This window comes from Rhipicephalus microplus, chromosome 5 (assembly GCF_043290135.1).
Source record: "Rhipicephalus microplus isolate Deutch F79 chromosome 5, USDA_Rmic, whole genome shotgun sequence".
NCBI classification, from domain to species: domain Eukaryota; kingdom Metazoa; phylum Arthropoda; class Arachnida; order Ixodida; family Ixodidae; genus Rhipicephalus; species Rhipicephalus microplus.
Genome location: NC_134704.1, coordinates 7,113,282 through 7,139,503, shown reverse-complemented (window position 1 = coordinate 7,139,503; position 26,222 = coordinate 7,113,282). Strand labels below are relative to the sequence as shown.

The window sequence follows — 26,222 nt, the reverse complement described above, 5'->3', positions numbered from 1 at the left end:
CTTCGCGCGACTGCCACAGGCGCGACTAGTTCCGGCGGTGGCTCGCTTGAGCAGGCTGTGGTGGAGGTGTGTCGCGAAGCGTTCAAGCGCGATTTCGTTCGGCATAATAAAGGACAGGATGGCGGAACACCGCGCTGCCAAATCGGGACTCGCGGCTGAAGCTCACAGCAAGGTAAGCTAGTAGCAGCACATGCCTCATCGCGGTTCGACAGCACCGCTGCGTATCGAACATGGTATCCAATATGCGTAACGGAAGCCAGTGAATCCGGTCATGCAGCCACCTTTTCATTGCCTCGGCTGGGCTTTCGCCGGCAAGTGGAAATGAATGAGAAAAAACTATGGCGAAAGAGCAAGAAACTTTGTTGCCTGCAGCAGGCAGAGTGCACTGAGGTTCTTCGATTTTCTACTTAGGTGTTAGTACTAGAGAGCGCAAAACAGACAAGCGGGAGAGGGTGTGGGCGTGTTTGTTATTCATCGTTCTTCGTAAGACAGAGTGCACTTAAGAACAGACGTGATGGGCGCTTGTCCAGGTCTGTTCCTGTCCCGTGTTTTTTTTTTTTTTTTTGTGCGCTCTGTTTTATGAAGAACGAATATACAAAACACAGATTACACAAACGAGCGCTTTCATGTGCCACCTCTCTTGTATCTTGTCTGTTTCGTGTTCTTAAATGCAAACATGAGTCTGTGCAAACTTGCCCAAATATCGGTATCTAAATCCACTTCTGCTGTCACTTGACCAAACTTCCTGCATTTCTGCCTCAGCAGTGTACAGTGCCGCGGCAGCCGGCATTGTTACTGCCGACCCTGGCTCTGGCGAAATGATAAGCGGCCCGGCGCGACACGATCCAGCCGCTGAAACTGACAAAATAGCGATTAAAAATCAAAAGAACGCCATACATCACACATTGTTAGGATCGTTTTCATGCGATGCAGTCGGCGGATACCAGTCTATGCTGTTTTATTATTTTTTAAAGCCAAGCGTCTGCAAATTGATTGACTGTGCACATACCGACGGGCTTACCAGGCGCGCCGAGTACTGGTGTGGAAGGCGCACTACGATTAAAGCAGTGGTCGTAAGCGTATTCGCTCGGAGCACACGAGCAATATTTACTGCGTTGATGTAACCAGCACTGCTGTTAGTGGCGTGGCGCTGCGGTGTTCCGGCTCGAGTCTTTCGCCCGTAGACCACGCTGCCGAGGCCGGCACTGGGCTTACTGGGGCACGCGCTCCTTGGCGCTGTTAATAATTCAAGAATCTCGGTTGATGTGTCACCTGTGTCACTTTCCATATACGCACAATATGTGCCACACATAACTGGTGGAAATTATTTTATGACGTGCACACGACAGGAGGAGATCTGCGAATCGCGCTCCTCACACACTCCCGTTTTCCAAGTGCGCGCGTGGTGGGTAAAGTTACCGAATGCGTTCTGGCTGGCTCTGGCAGAGCGAACCCTGCGGGCTGCCAGGATTGAAAGCGCCACGACTAGGCTAAAACATTCTTCGCAGTTAACAAAGAAACGCCGAAGCACAGCCTGTTGCCGATGATAGCGGACGGGTGGCAACATGAACGAGACGTAGAGGAAAAAGAGGAGGAAGTTCGGCGAAAGCAGTAGAATAAACATGGATGTTTTTGGTGTAGGGCTCAGGTCTTGAATACGCGACGTTCTTTCTGGTGCCGAAATCCCCCGGTCATCGCCCTTCCAAGACTTCCAGCTTCAATGGCATCGTTGGAGTGGCTGCCCAAGAAGCGTGGCGTCGTCAGGGCCGGAGTCACACGAACCATTACGCTCCTGACCGACGAACTTCAGGACACGGCTCCCGATGCCGCGCAAGTTTATTCTCGCGTCACATACCTGACTCAGATGAACGCCTAGCTCGCCAGCCTCAACAAAGAGATCGAGGCCACGGGCGATGATGCTTACGAAGAGCTCGAGGCCGTAGAAGGTTACGGCAGGAGGGTGTCCTATGTCGTGTCTAGAGCGTGCTTTTCCTTCGCGAACACGCCAACACAGCAATCGCGACGAGAACCTAAAAAAGGCCCGAGGCTACGCTACCGACGTCGCTGGTGCCGGCAGTTGAGCGCGTAACGAGGTCATTGAAGCTGCGCTTCGTGTAACAGAGATGGCACCCAGTCAAGAAACCGCGCCGCATCATCGCACAGTGGTCCTGGCGAAACTCTAGATACCTACATTTTCCGGCGCACTTCGCGATTGGCAGTCCTTCTAAGACCACTTCAGTGCTGCCATTCACTGTAATCAAGACTCTTCAGATTGAGAAGTTTAAGTACCTGATCTATTATTTGAGTGGCTCCGCGAAAAGAGCCACCGAAGGCATTCAACTCACGGATGACAATTATGCGATCGCCGTCAGGACTTTGACAGAGTGATTTGGTCGATGCGACTTGCTCATCAACGAGCACGTCGACCGTCTGCTCGCTTTATCACCAGTCAAGTCTTCGAAAAATGTCGACAAACTTCGCCTATACTCTACGACAAGGTACAATTTCGCGTCTTGGCACTGACTCGTTTGGGGGTCTCACCTGACCAGTACAACGTGGTCCTCAACCGCGTCCTAATGAGGTGTCTGCCTGACGACCTCGCGATCCTCTACCGACAGAAGTCAAAAGAAGCCGCACAGGCGACCCCCGAAGAAAGAGCTGGTCAGGCTGCAGAAATGCACCCAGATTGAGGTTCGAGAAGGGAGGCCAGGCCGAACGGCGTCTGGTTTCTCGCGGTTGCTACCCAAAGATGTCGAACCTCCGTTAGCACCGATGGGACATACGGCTTCCTCACTTAAACCGAATCTGTTGCAGTTACGGAAGAGGTACTGCAGCTGTTGTCAGCACACCATCGCGAACTGCAACGTTCAAATCTCGGCTGAGGAAGAACGGGCTCGGTTGCTCGCTGCTACCGTTGCGGCTTGCAAAACCACATGGCGCGTTTTCGCCGACGTGCGCGCAGCACCATCTGTAGTAAGTGCAACCGACGACATCTCACTATCATTAATATTATTTATTCGGTACCCACAGCACCAGAGGCATTACAGTGAAGAAGGGTTTCACAGCAAGTCTGGACTGCAGTTCAATATTTGTCATACATAAGGCGTGGACAATCGTAACAATAACAGCAATAGCTACAGAAGATTGACAACATACGTAATTCAAAGCGATACAATATAAATGTAAACACACACGCACACTTCCAGGTTAAGTCACTTCGACAGCATTTCCGATGGAGGCAGAAATGCTGTAGGCCCGTGTGCTCAGATTTGGGTGCACGTTAAAAAACCCCAGGTGGTCGGAATTTCCGAAGCCCTCCACTACGGCTTCTCTCATAATCATATATGGTGGTTTTGAGACGTTAAACCCCACATATCAGTCAATCAATCAAGTCACTTCAACAAAGGTAAAAAGTGATTTGATATTGAAATATTGTCACGACTTTGTTCTACGTACCGTGAGAGGAAAAAAACATACAATAAATAAGATACAACTATAATAGATAAACTACGCCCAAAAAAGATAAAGGAAACAATCATATCAGCAGGGCAAAAAAAAACATTTCATTTGAGACTACGTTGACGATGTTAGTGGTGGTTAGCTTATTCCAGTCTTGGATAGTTTCGGGAAAGAATGATTTCTTAAAAAAGTTGTCTGGCATAGAACCTCACGCACTTTTCGCTCATGGTCCATGCGATGTTACCTATAGTGAGGTGCCATTATGTACATGTTTCTCTGTATATTAATCATACCATAGTATATGGAATGAAAAAAAATCTTCTGGCGCAGCTTTCTGCGTTGTGCTATCCTCTGTGAATTGTTCACGCCGGCAGCCCCAACCCATACAAACGCGACGACAGTGAACCAGGACGAGCCAGGCATCGCCGGGCGAGGCACGAACACCCCTTCAGTGGCATCGGCCCCAAGCGCCCTGGGCGGAATCAACGCCGTTTTTCTCCAAACAGGACGAGTCTGGATTGAGCGCGGGTCCGAAAAGCGTCTAGCGTGCATTCTTCTTGACAGCGGTATAGCCAGTGCACATTCATTCGAGCGGATGTCTCAAAGGACCTCAGATGCCCGGTTATCGGAAACGAAGAACTTTTTTGGTTACGTTCGGCCACTCGAAGCCCCGCGAAGTAACGCGCACTCGAAAGGTAGCTTTGACTCTCCGAGGCCAACGTAGCAACGCAGCGGTAACCGTGGAGGCCTTGGAGTTATGTACCCGAAGTGTGTATACGGTCACGAGCCTGCCGCGGGGCACTGCGGTCCTGGAACTTTTTCGTGAGAACTATGACGTCGCGGACAGCTTTCATCCTGAAACATGGCACCCACAGAAAATAAGCGTGTTACTTGTGTCCGACGTCTACTGGAAGATAGCAACCAATAGGATAGATCGTTTTTTCCGGTGATCTGAAGGCTGTCGAAACCAATTTTGGATGGACAATTCAGTGAACAATGGAATTACCAGGAAGTTTGCCTACTCGCGCTCTATTCCTGCAGTGCAGCATGACTTCTCTGCCTGACTGCGATGCTTCTGTGATGCGGCGTTTCGAAGTTAAGGGAGTCAAGTCATCTATCGATGGAATGGACAAGGGTCGACTTAAACTTGAGTCATCTGAAGAGGGAATCACGGACGCTATCAGGTACCGCTGATGTCAGAGGATACAGGGATACCTTCTGGCAGTGAAAATCGAAGGATAGCTCAAGGCCACCTGCAAGCTCAATCAAGCAGTTTCGAAAAATACGGACTCCTGGAGCAGTAGGACACGGCAGTTAAAGGGTATGTCAACCAGGAGCATGCAGAGCCTGTTGAAGGACTACTGACGGGAGAAAATGAATACCCTGTGTCCTATCACGCAGTAATCTACCGTGATGCCACCACGAGGCCTCGTGCTGTGTTTGAGGCTCCAGTGCGCGCACTAGGTCATCCATGCCAGAATGATGTCCAGCTCAAGAGCACAAAGCTCGACGCTGAGGTTGTGCAGCTACTCATCGTCTTCACATGTCAGCCAGTTGTCAAGTGGAAGTTTGTGGGTGATGGATCTCCTTGGTGGGGAGCTAGGTTAGATCGTCATGCGATCGGCCAAGGCTGGTGGGAGCGCCTTATCATATCGACAAAGAACGCATTGAAACGGTCTCGACGCCCGGTCCCTCAATACGGTGTTATGCGAAGTGGAGGCGGAAATAAACAACATACCTCTTATTTTAATAGCAGTCCTGATCAACTGCAACCGCTGACTCCGTCACACTTCTTGCTCGGGAGACGCCTCATGTGCTTTTCACAAGAAGTGATGGCATGTCATCGACGAGAGAGGGCCTGCTCTGTCGCGCGCGCTATCGTGAGCGTCTTACAATAGAGCTATGGAAGCGGTCCTACCTTCTTCTACTTGGATTCGCGCACAACGCGCCTCATCGCAAATTACCTCGGCCACGCGAAGGCGACGTGGTGTTTGTGCATGACGAAGGCACACGTCCGCTGCTATGTATGGACGCTGGGCAAGGTTCTGGTAGTGCACCCGGGAAGGGATGACATCGCGCGCATCTGCACCGTGCGACTAGCATCGGGACACACCATAAAACGACCCGTTCAAGTTGCACATTCTGAGGTCAAGTCAGGGAGAATCAAATGCCTTGGGAGTATGTTGTGGACGATTACGGCCGCGCGGCAACAAGCAGGAGAACGGAGGATAAGGAAGGAGTGAGTACGGGCGGTCAGATATAAAACAATGGTCGTCTTGGTCTAGGGCTCGGGTCCTTTTACGCGACACCCGATCGGCCAAAGTGCATTGAGACGGTCACTTAGGCGCGAGTCTGAACGTCGACAGGCACCTTGACAGTAGCATTGAATAACTGTAACCGCTTACACCTTAGCACTTCTGCTCGTGTGTGCCTGTGTGACTATACATGCAATGCATGTCGAGACCTACCATAGCTGCGCGCATCTGTACTCTGCGACAGGGCTTGGATAGACAAAACAAAATGACTTGTTCCGAAAGTGTAGATCATTTGTGCAAGTGAAGAACCAATGCCAATCGTCGTGGCTCCTTGGGAATATGTTGCCGATGATAGCGGACGGGTGGCGTAGAGGAGGTGACGTAGAGAAAAAGGAAGTTCAGCGAGAGCAGTAGAATAAACATGTTCGGGGTGTATACGGCTCGCGTCTTGAATACGCGGCAAAGCCGTCAGCACCTTTAACTCGAACGCTTCGATGCGTGGCCTCGGCTCGCTTAAACTGAGGTCAGCGCCACCAAGCGTTGAACATGATATGCCTGCTGCAGTTAACGATAGATGTTGCGCGTTGGTTTCACTAGTAAATTTCTGTTTCTAGTCTGCGTAACCGGTGGGTGAAATGCACTCACTTTGCATCCTGTTTTCGCCACGTTTCGCTCGTGGTTAAGTTATCACGCGCGCCCATGGAGTTCGTTGTTGTACGCTTATCTCGACAATGAACCATTGCGTGCGACAGCTCACGTATCTTACGAGTTTAAATTCACAGCAAGCAATCACACGTATAAAAAGCATACCAAACGCTTGTTCATGGCGTTCGTACAAGCTTCACAATAAACTAATATCAAATTTGGTGGCGTTGTTCATGTTCTGATTCAATAATTTTCAAACAGCGTCAATCGAACTGTTTTAGCAATGTAGTGTCCCTTTCTGTTCAGTTCGTGCTTTAAGGAAGATGTCGTCTATTGGGGCGCAATTTCTGTGCGTGTTCTCAGCAAGACACATGAATACAACGCAAACAAAGCAATCTTTTTACGTAGTTATCGCATAAAATCCTAAACTGTCATCTAATAATCAAATCGTGGTTCTGGAACGCTAAACCAAATGTTGCGCTCCAAGACCACATCTCCCGTGCAGCGCGAACCGAGCAGGAAAGCACACTCTAAATTGCGAGAACAGTTCCATTCACTCTCCCTGAAAATTGGTGAATCAGAACATGAACGACGCCACTGCGTTTCAGATTAATTGTGCAACTTCTACAAACGCCATGAAAATCGTTTGTCTGTTTTTTGTTGTACACGTGATTCCTTTTGAGCTGCAGCCGCGAATTCAAACACGGAAGGGGCGTAAGCTATCGCACGCAATGGTTCATTGTCGAGATAAGGGTACGACAACGAACGCCGTAGGCGCGCGCGATAACGTCTATAGCCACGATGCGAAACGTGGCGAAAACGGGATGCGAAGTGAACGCATTTGCCCCGCCGGTCAGGTATACACTGAAAACAGATGTTTATTAGCGAAACCAACGCGCGCAACATCTATCCTTGACTGCAGCAAGCATATCATTTTCAATGCTTGGTGGCGCTGATCTTAGTACAAGCCTGTCAAGCAAGGTTAGAAATTAAGCAACGTGGAATAGGTAGGCTTGCTTTAGGAGCTCACGGGAATACACCAAATCGGGGAGTACAAGATGATATGGGATGGACATCATTTGAGGGCAGGGAAGCTAGCAGCAAGATAAAATTTGAGAAGCGATTGAGAGAAATGGGGGAAGAGCGTTGGGCTAGGAAGGTTTTCAGCTACTTGTACATGAAGAATGTCGATACAAAATGGAGGAAGCGAACCAGGAAGTTGACTGGTAAATACTTAGAAAACAGCAGGTGGCCAAACCAAAAAGAACTATTGGTTAAGAACAAGGTGAACGAAATGGAGATCCACATGTGGAAAATGGGCATGATTAGGAAGTCCGCACTAGAGATCTATCGAACTTTTAAGCAGGAAATTGCCAAGGAAAGGATCTATGATAATACTCGGGGTAGTTCTCTACTGTTTGAGGCAAGGACGGGAGTATTGCGAAACAAGACTCGGGCCAAGTACGAAGGGGTAGACACGGTATGCAGTGCATGCGGAGAGGAGGAGGAAACTGTCGAAAACTTGATAATGCTCTGTAAAGGGCTTCCGCCAATAGTTCAGGATGACGACACAGAGTTTTTCAAAGCACTGGAGTTTAAGGACAGCAAGGGCAAAATAGACTTTACGCTGATAGAAGTAATCAGAAGGAGGTTATCTGATCGGTGGCTAAAATCAAGGCACGAGCGAAAATTAAATTCTTCACTTCAAAGTACCAGTCTTTAACTTCTTTATTAAAAAAAAAGATAAATCTAGTTGTTGGTTCACTAAGTATTACGGCTAGGCGACGGTAGCCGCCGCCCGATGTAAAGGGTACAGCCATATCAATGCATCCAGCCGAGGCCACACGTCGGAGCGTTCGAGTTAAATGTGCTGACGGCTGTACATAGTCACGGAGCCGCAGTGACCATTTCGTGCAGACTTGAAAAAAAAAAATCTCTTAGAGATTGACAACTGATTTTCTTCGACCCAGTTTTTTCCGGCGCGACAGAAAGGTTGCCCTTCGTAGTGTTCGTAGCTGCCATTGTTTATCCCAAAAGCACTTAGTTATTTTACAAGCAATATCTTTCGATCTGAAAGGTTCTGAACACGGACGTGTCCTTTTGTATAGCAACGCTTAGAATCGATAGCGATGCCGGTAGCCTTTCTGGAGACTTGTGCGCGCTGTCGTCGTTCTGCTTTCGCAGGAGTTCCTGCAACTATGCTTAACCGCACCTATTCTCAGCTTTACAACTATTCTTGAAAATAACAAGCCGTTGCAATGAGACGATGTGGCTTTATACAGCATCTCTGTATTTGTGCCTCGTTGCGTGCGCCCGGCGTTGTTGCAGCCACCGAAAACGCCATTGCCCAAATGCGCGGCCGTGCAGTCATTTCCGAGACAAATTGTAAATAGGAAAACCACGTCGCTGAAAACTCTTAGCGACCCGGAAACTGCGTTCACGGTTTCATCAGAGCACAAAAAAAGTTATTCAAGATGCGCTGACGAGCATTACGTCATGCGAAGGCACTTTAATTGCGTGCTTCTAACGCCGGCTTATGTGTATATTTTTTGTGAAACGATATCTTTTACTTTGATTGAGCAATACTAACAGAAAAATCGTCGACCGCGTAAATTAGTTTACGGTCACGTGACAGGACAGCCTCGGATAATAGAAGTTTTTACCAGCAGGTGGCGCTACAGGCTATTTTCACGATTTTCAACGAAGACATAAAATTAAAACTCCACGTCCTCTCATGGGAGGCCTAAGCCCGGTCACTTAAACCTGCTGGTTTTTGATAATAAAGTTTATTCCTCCTCTCACGGGAAAAAGGGGTTGGTTTGAGTCACTATTAGGGACAATCTTGCCATCCGTGCAGCCATCTCATTTCATGTTCTGGGAAGCTGTCGGTCCCTTTAAGCTCGTTGGTTACGAAGTATAGTATTTACATTGGTGAAGCTTAACTCGAGACAATGAGGTTGACGCTGTAGTAGCTCATGACATGGCGAACACCCGCGAAAGATACTTGAAAAAAACTTTTTTTTTTTTTTGACGCAAGCGTGCCGCATTAGAATAAAAAGTGTAGGAACGTCCTGTAATAGCACGCTGAAGCTCCTAGGTCTGCGCACAGCCAGCGGTGAATGTAAAACTTAAAAGCTTGCCGTTATGACGGCGGTGCAATCGTGGCGGCGCGCTGTGGAGCTAGTTCGAATCGCCGGTGCTACGGAATTCTTCTGATCTTGGGGGCGAAGCTCCTGAAGCCGTTGGTCTGTCTTTTTGTGACCGGCTCGTAACCATGCATGACTCACTGAAAAGGGCGGCGCCCCACGAAATGTTGTTTAATATCTCGTCCCAAAACTACGATATGATTGAGAGGTGCCGTGGTGGAGGGCTCCGGACTAATATCTAACCTGCACTGACATCGCACAGTCACGGCCGTGGCACGGACATCTATCATTTAGGTGGGTTGTTGTCGGTATATATATGCTGTCTTAGCCGTCATTCCAGGTCAACCTGAAGCGGGACATGACGTGCAACTGGTGCGAGCACTTGATGGGTGCCTATTGAGATGTGCCCTTTGAAACGTCACATAGGTGCGCAGGGTGCTCCGTTGGGGAAATTCTTCTCGCCAGTCGGTCGAGTTCGAAAGAAAACAGTGGGTCCAATAGTGGAAATGTAAGGACAAGACGACTTTAACGACACCAGGTTTCGCAGGCCGCCCCTATCGTCCGAAACGTCCCACGGGGTGCGGTACAGGCTTGGTGAAACCCCTTCACCTGTGTCCGGTAATGCCTGCAAAGGCAGGTGACTCAAGTGGCGCTGATACGCGTTTACAGCGAAAGCTGTTACAAGATCACAACACGGGCCACGCGCGGCGCCGTAGTAACCGTAACCGCTATTGCACGAAATAAGGTAAAAAAGCTCAAATAAAGAACACAATGGACATAGTAAGATTCGAACCAGGGTCCACTGCGTGCCAGCCCAGTATTCTACGGTGCTTGGAGGCGGCGCGCAAGCGAGCGGGCTTGTGACTCTCACACAAACTTGCCTTGGGCAAGCTTGATATTGGGAAAAGAATCGCGTTAATATAAGAAATATTGTGTTTTAGAGCATAAAAGGAACGATTAGGTGTCACACAATGCTAATTGCGTAACGAGTGGGTCGCCTAATGTTCCAACCCATTGGAAAAGCTTGTGCGTCGTCAGCCACTGCATGAAACACTATATTCGAACAAATTTCGTGGCAAGTGTTCAGTGGATACCACGCTTCTCTGAAGAATGACGAAGGATAGCATAGTGAATTCCGGCCTACTACACAGATACTACGATTATTCATGGCGTAGTGCGTAGCCAGCAAGTGTGCTTCTAGCACTTGCCCAAAGAGTGTTTAGAAAAGCTTCTAAATCTTGTGGTTTTGCTCGGGAGACATATGTGGTCGCAAGTGCGCTGGGCAGATCGTTACGTGGCCTCGTTCACATGTCGAGATGTGAACACGAGAGAAAGCGCGTCTGTTCTTTCTGCGCGTTTTTTTTTTTTGTTGGTCGCGCACGCAGACGAAACGTCAAATCTGAACGTTCAATCAGCTGAAGCTGCGGAGCGTAATTCCGTATTCAGATAATTCTGCCCCGAGAAACTTGCCTTGCGAGCAGGGTCCCTCCTTTTTTTCCGCACGTATAGAAAGGCGTCGACGTGCCCCCACATCACAGCTGCAGGACCGCGCCTTCACGCGCAGCTGTGGCTTCATTCCAACGCTTGCTGGCGCTGCCATGGCCAAGCCCGCCTGCTCGTGCAGCAAGGCCTACATTCACTCACGAAATCCTGACCGCTGTTCTTTAGCCGTATTCGATCTAAGCGAACGTACATACGAACTGTACAAAGCTCGACATAGTTTTCACACTTGATACATCAAAATTAACATTATTGAGAGTTAGCACACACACAGTGTTGCCAAGGTAAGTAAAAGGAATGTTATTAGAAGTAATCGTACTGGAAATGTGGACGAAAAGACAACTTGCCGCTGGCACATAAATGTACATATATACTCATGCATAATGTGGACAAAAAGATGGCCGCTGTGGGAGCTCACTTGGTAGAGCATCGGATAGCACGGGGACATCGATCTTCAATAGAATCATGATCAACCCTGTCATCGACCAGAACAGAGTTTTGCCGAAAGCCAAGAAATATGTACCAAACTTTCAACGTGAACGGGACGGTAGGTCGGGCTAAGGGTTTAGTGACGAAATTGGATAAAGGGGGCTTGCTTTTTCGACACAGTCACATATAAGGACCGAACTAAGTTCGTAGTGGTGGTAGTAGCTGGATTAGAGGGCCTACAATGGGATTGGATTATCTATTCATGGCATATAATGAAATTACCAAGCCTGTGAAGGAGAGAGTGTGCACCCCCTCACATTAGACTAAACAGAGCACAAATGATCACGCTTAAACGATCACAGGCAGTCTTATTACTCACCGTCACTGACAAAAGAATGGTATGACATCAAATATAGGGATGCTGTTTGCAAGAGAGAAAGAAGTATGCATGCTTGAGCGTATGCTCTAAGAGTGTGGGCCACTTGGCCCTGCCATTTCCCGGGAACGGTTTGCAGGGATGATAAAGTGTCACGACCGTATCACTCAAATCGTGGCTGGCCAGTACGCCCACGACAGGGCTACAGGAGGCTTGGCCTACGTGCGAGGCAACACCTTGTACTGTACGTAAAGTTTTTTACATCCATCCAGCTCGCACGTTTAGTCCCTGCCGGCGGCGTCTCCGTTCATTTTATTTTCTTTCTTCACATTTACCTTGCAATTACTACTAATCGCACCCTTTATACCTTTCTCGGCATCATTGTCTGTTTTCACTAATATTATCGCAAGTGCGCAATACTCTCACATATCTTTATTTTGGGACGTCAGACCGCAGACGTTATAATTATTATAGCTAGGATATTTGCGCGAGTCAGACTGTCAATTTGTTAGGGCCGATTTTAATCTTTGTTGCGTCAACGAACATCGGAACTGGATAATTGCGCGCTCGGTGCCGCTTCTCGAGATAGGTTTACGGCTACGGATAAGTGGCTCGCGATGGTCACTTATCGGCGCTTATCTCCCGTTCTAGCATGCACGCTCTCCGTCCCTTATCAGACATCGGTTGGTGAGAGTGTTTCGCAGAGCAGCCACGCGGACTGTGGCTGCTAGATTAGAGCTCCTGCTGTGCAACGCGTCGTCGCTCCCACTCGACAGCTATAGAGCTTGAACGGGCTTCAGCTAATAATGCTTCGAAGTGCAGCGGATCACTTCAGGGGGCCGAGCTATCGTCTTCTTCCTTTTGTTCCATGGGCATCTTGGTGATGGTGTGGAAACCATGTATAACTAAGAATTCAAGAAGTGCCAGAATCGTTGAACTGAGGTGTCAGCTCGCATGAAAACGAGGAAAAAGATTTCTTGCAGTTCCAACTTATTGTTTTCTCGTCAGTGCTGATATTCCAAAAGGATCGTCGACTGTGCGATTCGTAATTCGAAAATTTTCCAATATTCGCGAGCCCCTTGGAGATGATGCATTCATCTTTAAATCGCGGGTATAGCGAGTTTACGCGGATCGAATCAATGTGCGCATGTAAGCTTAACATCTGAGTGAATCGTGGTGCGCTGCTACTGCATCGCCGAGTAATAACAAAACCGTCATATGCGCTCCTCCTAAGCCTGTGTCAGCCTTCACTTCAGAGCCTCGAACTCGTGTTCGCACTGTCCTAACAAAAGCTTAGTGCAGCAAAGTGAGCTTCTAATAATGTCTGATGGGCCTGTAATTTGTTTCAATTCCTGCAACTTATTACGAATGAATAACCGATTAAACAAAAGGGGTACCCATGTGAGCACAACCTGCGCTTCGCCGATGACATGCATGGCTCAGGGGGCGAATCGCAACTCGCGACTACTGAATTAGACAAGGAGAGCAGAAAGGTGGGTCTTTAAATTAATCTGCAGAAAACGAAAGTAATGTACAACAACCTCGGAAGAGAACAGCGCGTCGAGATAGGCAATAGTGCACTTGAAGTTGTAAAAGACTACGTCACCGCGATGTTGAAGTAACTGGAATAATAAGAATGGGGTGGAGCACATTCGGCAAGCAGTCTCAAATCGTGACTGGTAGATTGACGCTATCCCTCAAGATGAAAGTATATAACAGCTGCATCTTGCCAGTACTTACCTTCGGAGCAGAAACCTGGATGCTTACAAAGGGGGTCCAGCTTAAATTGAGGACGGCGCAGCGAGCGGTGTAAAGTAAAATGATATGTGTAACCTTAAGACACAATAAGAGGGCAGTGTGGATCAGGGAACAAACCGGGCTTTAGGATATCATAGTTGAAATCAAGAAGAAGAAATGGACATGAGCCGGGTATGTAGCGCGTGGGCAGGATAACCGCTGTTCATTAAGAATAACAGACTGGATTTCCAGAGAAGGCAAGCAGGTTAGGGGGATGCAGATAGTTAAAAAGGGCGTATGAGATGAGGAAGTTTGCGGGGATAAAGTGGCAGCAACAAGCAGAGGACCGAGTTGACTGGCGGAACAAGGCAGAGGCCATCGCTCTACGGCGCGGGGACCGAGCCCCACTCTTCATTATACCAGGGCCTGTTCCCCCTCGGTGCACCTCAGGAACAGAAGAAAATGCGCAGAGCACAAACGAACGCGGGGATAGAATGAATGGGTGTTCGCATTGTCACGGAGAAAGAATTATCGTGTACAAAAATGTGCTGCTGTCGGTCTTGCAACCGCCATCGTCTGATCGTACACAGCTCCGTCGCGTATTCTGTTTTTTGACGTCACATAACGCGACGGGTCGTTTGACGGCTGTGAGAACGAGGCCTTATGTAGCATCGCTCTACGTTACCGTCACCCCGTTTTTGAAGAAAAAGGGGGTCAGAAATCCTCTCCCCTGACAAAAACCGGTGACGCCACAGTGATGGGACGGGTCGTTTGACGGCTGTAAGAACGAGCCTGACGGGCCCCCTCACTCAAACGATAGTACTGCGCTGACGAGGCCCGTCACTGTAGTCACGATTACACTGCACTGACGGGCCCCCCACTCACACGATAGTACTGAGTGGACGGGCCCCGTCACTGTAGTCACGATTACAATGCACTGACGGGTCCCTCACTCACACGATAGTAGGAGTGGACGGTCCCCGTCACTGTAGTCACGATTACACTGCACTGACGGGCCCCCTTACTCTAACGATAGTATTGCGCTGATGAGCCCCCTCTTTCTAACGACAGTACTCAGTTGACAGGCCCCGCCACCATAGCCACTGCCAAACCAGTAAGGCGTGTGAATGAGCGAAGTCGAATAATCCCGCCGAAAGGTTTTCTCGCTCTTCACGTTCATGCATGTGGTTGCCCGCCTTCGTCCCGGAGTAAATTGTTGGTCGGCATAAAGATGAGTTTACTCGTTTGATCTTGGAAGCCGAAGTCATTGGCGCTCTTCGGGCTGTTTTATCAGCAAGCCTTCGATTTCATTGTCACCCGAGGAGCTTGGTTTCCGCTGTACACGATGATACTTGGTTTTATCTGTTACGTTTTCTTTCAGGGAGATGGTGGGCCGCATTTATTTCAGTGATCCCACTTACTGATTTGTCCACCTGAGGATTATGGCTTAAAAGCGATTTCAGATTCGAAAATAAACATGTTGTTGTTTGAAGCGCACCATCTGCGTCTATCCCTTCCTGTTCCCGTATTTCGCCACGTGCTACAAAACTTTTTTCAGATGCAGTGGAGGGCTTCAGAAATATCGACGTGCAGCTAAGCACACATGCACATTCACCTCCATCGAAATGCGGACAGGATTGATCCCGCGGGTCCGCAGTCGAGAAGCATGACCACGGTTTTTCAGTTCAGCGATGCGCGTTCGTTCTTGCGTTCCTCAGGTCGAGCCTATCGGGTTTCCTCGAGAGGAGGATGCTGCACCGGCGCCATAGAGAAATAAATAAAAAAATATATATGCCGGCGCCTCGAGTGCAGTGGTGGCTGCTTGGTCTTGCGACAGGGGCGGTGACTCATTTTTCCATCAAGGATGTGTACCGTCGACAGGCGGATCCACCCCTTTCTCAAGGACGGAAAAAGCTTCCTGTCAACGTATCCGTCGAGTCGACCACCGTGTGATCCCTCACAGCACGAGCGACTTTCAAGCTCGTGCTGATATTGTCGCTCAGTACCGTTTCTGCGTGTGCTTCGCGAGCAAATATTTTAGACGACATTCGCAAACCAACCTCGCTGGCCTTTTCCCCGATTATTGTTTTAATGCTCTTTACGCGCATTAAGGGCACGACAAGGGCGAAGTTCGAAGACGCATGCTCGGCGGATGCAGGGCACGAGTTGTGGTTGCAGCATTCTTGACGTTGCCTGCATGCTCCGCGAACATAGGAGTGTCGTTTCACGAAGCAAGTCACTCAGCCGCGGAGGTCCGCCTTGACCCGGTCAGCGTGTCCGGTATTTCACTCTCTCGTCTGACCTCCACCATTCGGCGCTCGCATGCTTCTTCGCCATGCAGATCGAGTATAATATGAAACCTGCGCTTGACGTCTTTGAGTTGGCTCTGGTGCTAGCATGAACACAACGGCGAATAGTGGTTTTTGGGTTTCCGCCTTCTGGAGGTCTTGTTAATTGCCAGTCACCAGAACACAGGGAAGGTTGACGCTTGATTCGGCTCACACAGTACGCGGTGCTGCGATCAACTTTTATCGAATACCTGTTCACATATCGCAGTGGCTGACCTGAGGGGAGGGGAAGGGGGGAGTGGCTTTTAACTCGTGTTCGCATTAGCCACTCAACCCTAACGAAAGCTTAGCGCAGCAAAGTGTGTGTACGTAACATGTAATTCGTTAAGTTCTTCGCATGTGTTACAATATGAGAAAACACATTTAAACAAATATGCCACTGAGCTCAAATTCAGAGTATTTCTGCCGCGATTGGGGTTATTGTGACAGCAGCAACTCAAAACAGCCGCCCCCCGCCCCCACCTCTCCAAAATTAATTGCTCAACGTTGCCTCTGAAATTGCACGCTGGTGGGTTTGGGCTCAACACGGCCTCCGAGATGGCACGCCGCACACCCTTCATCTGCATCTGCGGGGCCATATATATATATATATATATATATATATATATATATATATATATATATACATACATACATACATACTTTGGGGAGAGGGTAATGCCACGCTGTGTTGGTGAATAGCAGCTGTGGCTGAGTAAACAGACCTCCACTTCGAGTACCTGCCTATGTCTGGGCCCCTCCGAGACGTTTTCTCGGTTCCTGATCGTACAGGCGCACGGACTGGCGCGTTTCCATATATGGTCTACATACGCGCGGCTCCCTCTCGAGGCCGCTGATGCAATGCAGTCGAGAATGCTGCTGATCCCCTTTCCGACGGCGCGACAACTGCGAAGTCGAGTGTGTGGCGGGGAGAGCGTCTCTCCCTCGCCCCCGGCATGTAAGTATGCCTGCGTTGCAATCCGGTTATCGGGGAACTGCTGCGTCGTGTCTCGCCATGTTGCGCCTCTGTTTGGCAAACGATTCTGTGGCTCATCATGAAAGTGAAGATCAAGGGAACGCCGACAGCATGGAAGTTTTCACGTGCGGACAGCTTTTCTGCGCCGGGTACCTCAGCATGGCGGCAGCCCTGACGTTATATCTCATTAGAACATGTGCCTAGGGGAGGACACAGAGTGGCTTCCTTGTGTTCGCTTGACAGCCGCGCCAAAGGGGAACGCAGAGGGGCACTAATCTGATGTCACCGTTCCTCGCTTCGCGTGTCAGCTCAACGAGCTGATATCATCATCATTTCTTAGCCACCGCGCCTATCGTGCAGCTCTTGCTTAGCTCGAGCTGCGCGAGAACAGACGTCGTCTCTCTCTCTCGCTACACCCTAAATGATGACGGTCATGGTGACGTCAATGCTAACGGCGTATAAAATATTTTGATAACTTTTTATGATAAAAATATATTTTTATGATAATCCTTTTATCATAATCTTTTAAAGGTAAAAAAACAGGAAAACCACCTCGTATATTTGTAGTTTTTGTCGCCATGCATTGGCGATTTTATCATACCAGTAGGCCAATGAATTAACGATGCGTGAATGAAGGAATCAATCTAGGATTTTCATTTATGCGTTTCTCGGCCTCCTGTCGTGAATGAATTCATCACGCAATCGTAGATGTACGTATCATTATCGCACTAGTTTGCGACGTGATTCGGGAAGCGATGTCATGAATTAGGAGTGTGCAGATATCAAATCTTCAACAGTCAAATAGTGCGACTACTCACTTCTGTAATAAATAAAGAAATAGGTAAACAAATAAATAATAAAAGTAATAATAATATAATTTAATAAATAGTAAATGCTTGGCCAAAAAGCAAGTTTCCTCTCTGGCAAACAATGTACAGGGAATTTTTTTTTGTATAAGATTATAACTTGACGAGACCGCATCTGCAGTTATAATTGAAGGATAAAGCTGCTCACTGACATCATTGTACATAACACAGTTCCTCCCGACAGCGATAAAGCGCGCGCGCGCACACACACACACACACACACGCACACGCACACACACACACACACACGCACACGCGCGCGCGCGCGCGCACGCACGCACACACGCGCGCACACACACACACACACGCACGCACGCGCGCGCGCGCTAGCTTTTCCGGTCTCTTTGAAGCGCACAAGACGTGTATGATGCTGTATGATGCTGGGGATCATACACAAGATGTGTATGATGTTCACTGGGATAATGCTGGGTTTGCTTATTAAGTATGAATAGAATGGGAAAGCTTTTTTTACATGGGGAAGAGTGAGGGAGAGGGTTCGAGAAGCAGGTGGGTGGAACTTGTGAAACACACTTCGCCCTGACAAGGACTACGCCATCTACGCTTAACAGAGATTAATCTTCTCCGATCGGGTGGGTCATCACAATGGTGTGTTTTCAAAGACCCGTTTATTATACGGTGGGATGAGAGGCCGTTGCTCCATGCGGTCGCTGTATACTCGTCGACTGTGTTTTGCTGCGATTACTTTACATTCACTTTCCTCACAAGCATGTGCATGGGGAGGGGGGGGGGGACCTCATGACTTTGATATACATGTACACAATCTGCTCAAACTATTGCCGATAGTCACGTACAGAGGAAAGCTAATGCCTGTGTTCCCCCCCCCCTCTCCCCGCAATAATTTTCTGGCTACGCCCCTGCACTCATGGAAACTGGCTCCTCAGTGAATTCTCTCAAATTCAGTTGAAAAAGTTGCAGTTAATTCTCGAAGTCCAGATGAACATGAGGCAGTTATCGCCAGCAACTTGACTTCTTTTCAATTCGGTGTGACTCTTTGTTGTTACCGTGATCTGCTCCGAGAAGAGCTTAGTCCTGGGAACCGAGATACCTACACGCGATGTATACTTGGTTGCACGGTTTGAGACCAAATGGAAGGTGCACGATGTGCATGCAGCGGTGAGCACTGTTGCGGTGAACACACGAGTGCGTGGCCGACGGCACATTCAGCGCCACGCATGGCGCTGCGTGACACCCATCATTGGAAGAAAAAACAGTATATGTCGTGCTGTATGGCTGCCTATTGGTAGTAAAGGCTCCCGACAACATGCGAGCCAAATATTATAGCACAGCTTGCGACCAGGAATTCACAATAAAATATCAGTCAGCTAAAAATTGCCTTCTCTTTTCTCGACAAATAACGTTTTCTGCCCAAAAATCACATGTGAATGACCCATCTATCAGCCATTGGCCGATTTGAACACGGTGCGCTCACTCGTTACAGAGGTGGTCGGGGGAGGCCGCTACTTGTCCACGCGTGCGTGTGCGATCACACTAAAAAAGGTGCGCATTCAAAGAAAGAAAAAAAAGTTCTCAAGGTTGCAAGGTGTGTGTCACGTTTTTCTGTGGCCCTGCCCTCACTCCCTGCTTAGCTTCCAGTGCTTTCATCGAGACGAGAGAAGAGAGAATGCAATTGCAGCGTGGGACAATCCTTTGTAACTCCACTGGCACTGGACGGATTCTTAAAGTTTTTGCGGCGTTGAATTCATGAGACAATAAGCTCTTTCAGTGAATCCATTCCATGGTTACTTGAAAAAGTGTTTCAGGGCTCATTTAACATGTCTGCTTTCCTCTTATTGTTATTAGAGCGCCTAGATAATGATCCACATTGAGGTCTTCTTCCCTTGCTTCTGAAGCAACTTTATCGATAGTGATATACTAATGCAGGCATATTGAGCTTGCTCTCGTGCCGAAGAGATTTTCCTCCTCTTGCTTCCTATATGCCGTATGGTTATATTAACATGTCTGCTTTCCTCCTAATTGTTCTTAGAGCACCTAGATGATGATCGACATTGATGTATTTTCCAGTTGTTTTTTGAGCCCCTTTATGGTAATGCTAATACAGGCATTTGAGCGTGCTCTTGTGCAAAAGAGGTCTTCCTTCTCTTGCTTCTCGAACGCCCTATGATTATATTAACGCGGCTGCTTTCCTTTTATTGTTCTTAGAGCACCTAGATGATGACCGACATTGATGTCTGTCCCTTTAATTGTTTTTCGAGCGCCTTGATGGTGATACTATGCAGGCATATTGACCGTGCTCTCATGCTGAAGAGGTCTTACTCTTGCTTCTCGAATGCCCTATGATTATAATAATGCATCTGCGTTCCTCCTATTGTTCTTCGAGCGCTAGATGATATTAACGCAGGCTTATAGAGTGCGCGCTCATGCCAAAGAAAAGTCTTTTTCCTCCTGTCCGAGTGTCCTGATCATAACGTTTCTGCTTTCTCCTCATTGCGCTCCAAGCATCTAGATGGTCATAATAATCTAGGCCTATTAAGTGCATGATCGTGCCAAGGAAAAGTCTACTTTCTCTTGTTTTTCGAGTGCCTAGTTGGTGATATCAACGCAGGCATATTGAGCGTGCGCTCGTGCCAAAGAAAAGTCTTCTTGTTCTTCGAGTGCCTTGATTACGATATTGCAGAAGAAAACCTTATTTTTGCAAAAAACTGCGTTGCTGGTAAAACAGGGCAACCCGGCAGGGTCTGGCCCCTATATTCCGAGGCACCGCTGGCTCTCGTCATTCTTTCAGCCCCCCTTACCAGCCCCAGTTGATCCCCAAGGGCAGGGCTGGACAGTGTTGCCCCTATGCTGTTATCCTCTTCATGCTCTTCAGCGTGTGCCATGCATTCACACGTGTTGTGGCAGAGCGTCGGTGTGCTTCCACACCACGGACTTATGTCTTTGTATCCTGTGGGGTAGTACTTATGTAATCTGTGGATGTTTAAGCAAGTCCTCTTCTTGTGTTTTGCGTGACTTTTTTGCGTGACGCCACAAATAGGTCTTCTTGTTCTTCAAGCACTCTGATTGACACAAGGCCTCTTGCTCTTGTTATAAGTGCAGACACCACTGTGGCTAGCGAAACACAATACAAACTATGTATAAAATGTTAAAAGGAAGAAGAAAGCAAGAAATATAGACAAAGATTTGTTTTTTGGATCAATTGGCTGGAAGGACAGCCACCTAGAGATTTATTGTCAGACCTACTGTTTGTGTTAAGCTTGCATTGAGCACCACCGCATGCGATGGCATGGTAACACTTTGACGAATGAGGCTGTGGCGCATTTCGATGGTCTTTGTTGCGAAAACGGGCTGCTGTGTGATGCGCTAATGCTTTACTTGAATGGGTCTCATTAAATCGAGAAATGCTGCAGTGCATGGTTTGCCATAGCCAGGCTCCTTCCAGGGCAGACGTGAAACTGTGAATTCCATTGGTGTATATTTGTTTCTTCAATTTAAAGTTTGAAATGCTTTTAGCTTTTGGCAGATTTCAAGTGATCATGAGCAAAATGTACACAATCCGTACAAACAGTGAAAAGTTGAAAAATTGCGGTCTTTAGTTATTGTTTTTAGAGTACCACGTTATTGCGGTAGCTAATGCCCAAACTAATTACTATAGAAAAACATGACTTCAGTCCTTCATCGTGTTTGTTTACACTATTCTTGAGGTTTCTAGTGATGGTGATATTTCTAATTTGCAGTAGTGATGTTCCAAATGCTCAACACCATACACCATACAGTTAAAATTCTGTGGTCCGAAAATTGTTATGAAGAGAAATGTGCGCATTTTTGTTCTGTCAACATGCTCCCACAAGAACTTTGCGAATACGTGCTATAATAAGGAAGTTGCATGGGTTAGAACATTCCTTTCAGCTAGTTTCAAAACTCGTAAGCCTGGACACCCTTCTCCGCTATTGGGTGGGCGTCGTTGTGACTCCACCCATTCGACGTGACACGATGTCAGCTATACGTCAACAGCGAGCAGTCATCGACCGAGCAGGGCACCCCCACAAGAGCATGTATCATAGCAGCGCACAGAGAAAGCCCGGTTTGAGCCTTTTTCTAGCAGAAAGAAGCTAGCTTTCGTTCTGGCAATACCACTTCTTCCGGTAGTTTTGAGCTCTACAAAAGGGCAGAGGGCAGCAAAGGAAAATGAAAATGCAGGCTGCGCAGCTGAAACTGCACTCCTCAGGGCCAAAGCACTATTTTGTAGGGCAAATGACGAAACGACGAGCTCAGTGGCACGTCAAGTTGCCCATGGGCAAGCTTACGTCACTGCGCCTACGATGGGGATTTGCCAGAAGAAAAGAGGCGCGGCAATCTTTTTTAGAAATGGAGGATCTGCACGGCCCGCAGTGCTGTAGTAATAAAAAAATGATGGCCGCCGTTCACTGTACGAATTGGCGAGCTTGTTTTAGGTGTGTAAAAACAAAAAAACAAAAAAATAAACTAAAAACAAAAGAACGCTGAGGGCCTGTTTCCTGGCCTTTTAAAGGTGAGCACTGGTTTTGAACACCAGCAAAATGCATCTGGGCAATGGTATCACGGTGCGAATAGTGGTCTCTTTTTAGATGGCGACACACTGCATACGGTGCACAAGTCTGGTGTCTTCTTGTGGCAGCATGTGCAGAGCGCAGCCCAAGATTTATCTCGCACAGTGACTGGAAATGGTGGCATCTATATGGATGGGTGCATACTGTAGTGTAGTGTGCCGTTGCGAACATCCGCATGATTGTGACCATAGTATATCCAACCAATCTGCTTTGCCAGTAACAGTTTCGTGCTTGCATATACTGTGTCAATATACCGCACTTGTGTGGTTATTATGCAGATCCAGTCCAAGTATGATCCAGAGCTGGCAAGTCAACTGCTTGCCTGGGTTAAGGTTGTCACTGGCCAGGACATCAACACTTCCGGGGACATGGACAATTTCTATGAAACGCTGAAGGATGGCGTTCTTCTCTGCCAGTAAGAAACAATCTCATGTTTCCTATGAGGTTAACCTGCGATTGACAATGCATTGCTGGTACCGAGCTTTTGACGAACACTGCACATGCATCGAAGGACCACTTTGTGTGTTTGTGTCTAAAGTCCCCGGCTATTCTACTCGTACAGTCCACAACTGAAAGTAGAGTAGATTTACATGAAAGATTACTTATTGAACGAATAGTCCATACCCATGAATTCGATGCGACACTGAAAGAGATAAATGTGTTTATGATGAAATAAGAGACCTTCATTTCCAAATAAAATAATGCCTGCAGTTCAGTGTGCATGACTTGTTCCCCAATAATACTTCAAAATAGTGGCTACTTGGGCTGGTTGGTATTGCATTTTTGAAAGAAATATACTTTCTTAGTGCGCAGGGAAGTCCTATGTTTCTCTGCTCTATCTTCCTTCTGAAACGTTCCCTGCACACTAAAAGAGTATATTTCTTTAGAAAAAAAACAATAATCCTTGTCAAGAACCCTAGGCTCCTTAAGAAAACCCACAACACAGACGAGTTTTCTTTAGGCTATTTTGGTGCAGCCCATCTTATGAAGCCACAGCAGCAATAGGCTCAACTACGCAGCTCTCACCACTTCCAAAGGACGCAATAAGCTGCATCAATTTTTTTAAAGATCGATTGGCCGTGGTATAACGTAATGAAAATCAAGTTCGTTGTCTTCAGTCTCTGTCTCCCAACTGATATTTTGGTACCAAGCATGACTGCTGCGTTCTGGTGGGTGCGATATTGAGTGCTGATGTTGAGCGGGCATGTTAGAGGATGCCAGATGACCAATACCGAGCCCTCTACTAATAATCAACAAAAGCATGGACAGGCAACTTAAAAAAAAAAGATTATTTAAAGAAAACACAATTAAAAAGTAGAGCTATAACATTTATGTGTCGAAAAGTTCTTAAAAAGATCATGCGAGACTGTGCTGCCTGCAACAACTGTGGCAGCAAAGAAAGTATTTATTTTTTCTTCGTCGCTGTTCTCACTGCCGCGCACACAAGCTGCAGCTAGCAACAGGATGCCTCAACAACGGTACCCCGTCGGAACAGACCGAATGTCATCTCCTTTTCTTTTTGCGAGGATAAGCTATAATACTCTCACTCTATGCCTGCTCGATCCTACACTCTTGTCCCCTTAGTGCAGGGTAGCGAAATGTCCCTGCCTTGCCCCCATTGTATCATCTCTCACCCTTTTAAGGAATATTGGTTACGGGTCACATTATGTGCAGGTAGTGCACATTCTGTGATGATTCTGTTGAAAAATTAATGATCCTACACTCTTGTCCCCTTAGTGCAGGGTAGCGAAATGTCCCTGCCTTGCCCCCATTGTATCATCTCTCACCCTTTTAAGGAATATTGGTTACGGGTCACATTATGTGCAGGTAGTGCACATTCTGTGATGATTCTGTTGAAAAATTAATACAGGCATAATGATGGTACTTGTGGTTCAAGCCGACAATGTAAGAAAGGAGTAAATGAAGCTTCACCGTCCTGTGCTGCTGTTGACAAGTGATTGTATATTGGCAGCCTGGTAAACTCGATCAAGGCAGCTAGCATTCCGGAGAAAAAGATCAACCAGAGCAAGATGGCTTTCAAGTGCATGGAGAACATCAACCTGTTTCTGGAGCATGCACGTCAAATGGGTGTCCCTGCCCAGGAGACCTTCCAGACTGTCGACCTGTGGGAGAGGCAGAACCTGCTCTCAGTCTCCATCTGCCTCCAGTCTCTGGCCAGAAAGGTGAATTCCTCACTTCGCCTTATTAGTTTCTCACACTTATCGTTAGTCATTACTGTGTAAGGTATCAGCCTTCCTTGGCTCGTTTATATTATAGTAAAAGTTGTTATGAGGTCACAGCAATTGCTATTGTTTTTGTACCGCTGTTGTCCACCATTGGTGTCCGTAACCACTATGGATGTAAACAACTTTATTATCCTTAATCACTATTGGCTGAAATAAGGAAAAACAAATGAAATAAAATATACCTCGAAGAGAATGGGATTTGAACCCTGGCCCTCTGTGTGGCAGCCCAGTATTCTACCACAGGGCCACGGGAAATGGTTTGCAAGCAGTACCTACGCAGGCTTCTTGTCCGAGAAAGTATCGTAATATACCGTTCCAAAAAAGTATCATAATTACTAGCATCACACAATGCAAATTGTGGGTCATTGAATGTTTCCAACTTGATACCAAAGGCTCAGACATAATGCTTCATTATTATTAGCCACAGCATCAACAAAGTGCGTGTAATGCCTTGCATATGTGTAGGAGGTACGCTTCTCTGAAGAACAAACAATTGTGTAGTAGGTGCTTCCCTGCTTCACAAAGATTGATTTACGGTGTAGTGAACTTGTGTAAGTTGTCCCAAGAGTGCTTAAAAGCCAGGTGTCACTGTGACTGTCCGCACAGGCCTGGCAATTTTCTTTACCTCCAGTTTTCTATACACCGATCAATACACAGCATGACCTTGCTAACATGACAGTGTGAAAGAGCATATGCGACAGATAATTTAGTGTTGGCATCTCGGGTAAGTGATAAGTCGACACTGTCCACAAGTAAAAAATCCTGATGGATGCAAAGGATAAAAATTGGGTATCCGTAGTGTGTATCACAGTTTCGAATTTCGCAGCTCGTTTATTACCATGTCTGAATTTTCACTCCTTGCTCGGACTACTGAGGCTGTGTTGATGTTTCTTTGAGTTCAGGAAAGCTAGTATTTCAACCAAGGAACTTTTTTTGTTTGCAGGCACCTAAGTTCGGTGTCAAAGGCATGGGACCTAAAGAGGCCGAAGCAAATGTTCGGAACTTCAGTGAGGAACAGCTCAAGGCTGGCCAGAATGTTATCAGTCTCCAGTACGGATCCAACAAGGGTGCAACACAAAGTGGCATCAACTTTGGCAATACCCGCCACATGTGAAGTTGAGAGTTCACTCAAAATGCCTGATAGGAACAAAGGCAAATCTTCAGTGCATTTCAGTTGAAATGCTTCCCCTGTTACGAATGTCTTCTTGTTCATTCCAAGATTGGCTAGCAAGTTTGTTGGCTCTTCTAAGTCAAGTTGCAAACTTCCTCTGCGTACTTATAGAAACCAGCTTCCTCTTTACTCTGCGACTACTTGCTTCTAGTTAAATAGAAGTAACATTGCATGGTGCGATTGTGCCAGAGAGTCTTTACAGTAGTGTTGCTGGCCATCTTCATTGTTAAGCCACTATGTTTTCCATGCCTCCGGTCGTTTGTCAAAGGTTACGTACTATGTGGGGGCCAAATTTTGATGCGTTAGTCAGAGAGAACAATGCCTATTGAAGGGCAACCTTTGTTACCTGTGCAAAGAATGTTACCATTTTAAACTGTTATTTTTGTATTGAATAAAGTACTACAGTTTTAAACCTGTGTCTTCATTATGTCACACATATTGGACAGGACTATACTCGGGGCTCTGCAAGCATCTGCATTGCTAGACTTTTTGATGAGCGGTAAAATCAATAACTTTAGACATGA

The 26,222-nt window shown here is 47.3% G+C and overlaps 1 protein-coding gene across 1 annotated transcript; it reads left to right on the top strand.

Annotated features, from left to right (window-relative positions):
- Positions 1 to 10: 10 nt before the first annotated feature.
- Chd64 (transgelin calponin-3) lies at positions 11 to 26,110 on the top strand. Its single transcript, XM_037426273.2, has 4 exons — positions 11 to 172; positions 22,560 to 22,696; positions 24,254 to 24,464; positions 25,471 to 26,110. The coding sequence occupies exons 1-4, from the start codon at positions 119 to 121 to the stop codon at positions 25,639 to 25,641; spliced, it is 573 nt and encodes a 190-aa protein (XP_037282170.2). The 5' UTR covers positions 11 to 118; the 3' UTR covers positions 25,642 to 26,110.
- The last annotated feature ends 112 nt before the right edge of the window (positions 26,111 to 26,222 follow it).

What these genes read in the sequence shown, in the direction of transcription:
- Chd64 (XM_037426273.2), top strand. Translation starts at nt 119, where the DNA reads ATGGCGGAACACCGCGCTGCCAAATCGGGACTCGCGGCTGAAGCTCAC. An exon ending in GATGGCGTTCTTCTCTGCCA is followed by an intron (nt 22,697 to 24,253) that starts GTAAGAAACAAT and finishes GTATATTGGCAG; the next exon opens with CCTGGTAAACTCGATCAAGG. An exon ending in TCCAGTCTCTGGCCAGAAAG is followed by an intron (nt 24,465 to 25,470) that starts GTGAATTCCTCA and finishes TTTTGTTTGCAG; the next exon opens with GCACCTAAGTTCGGTGTCAA.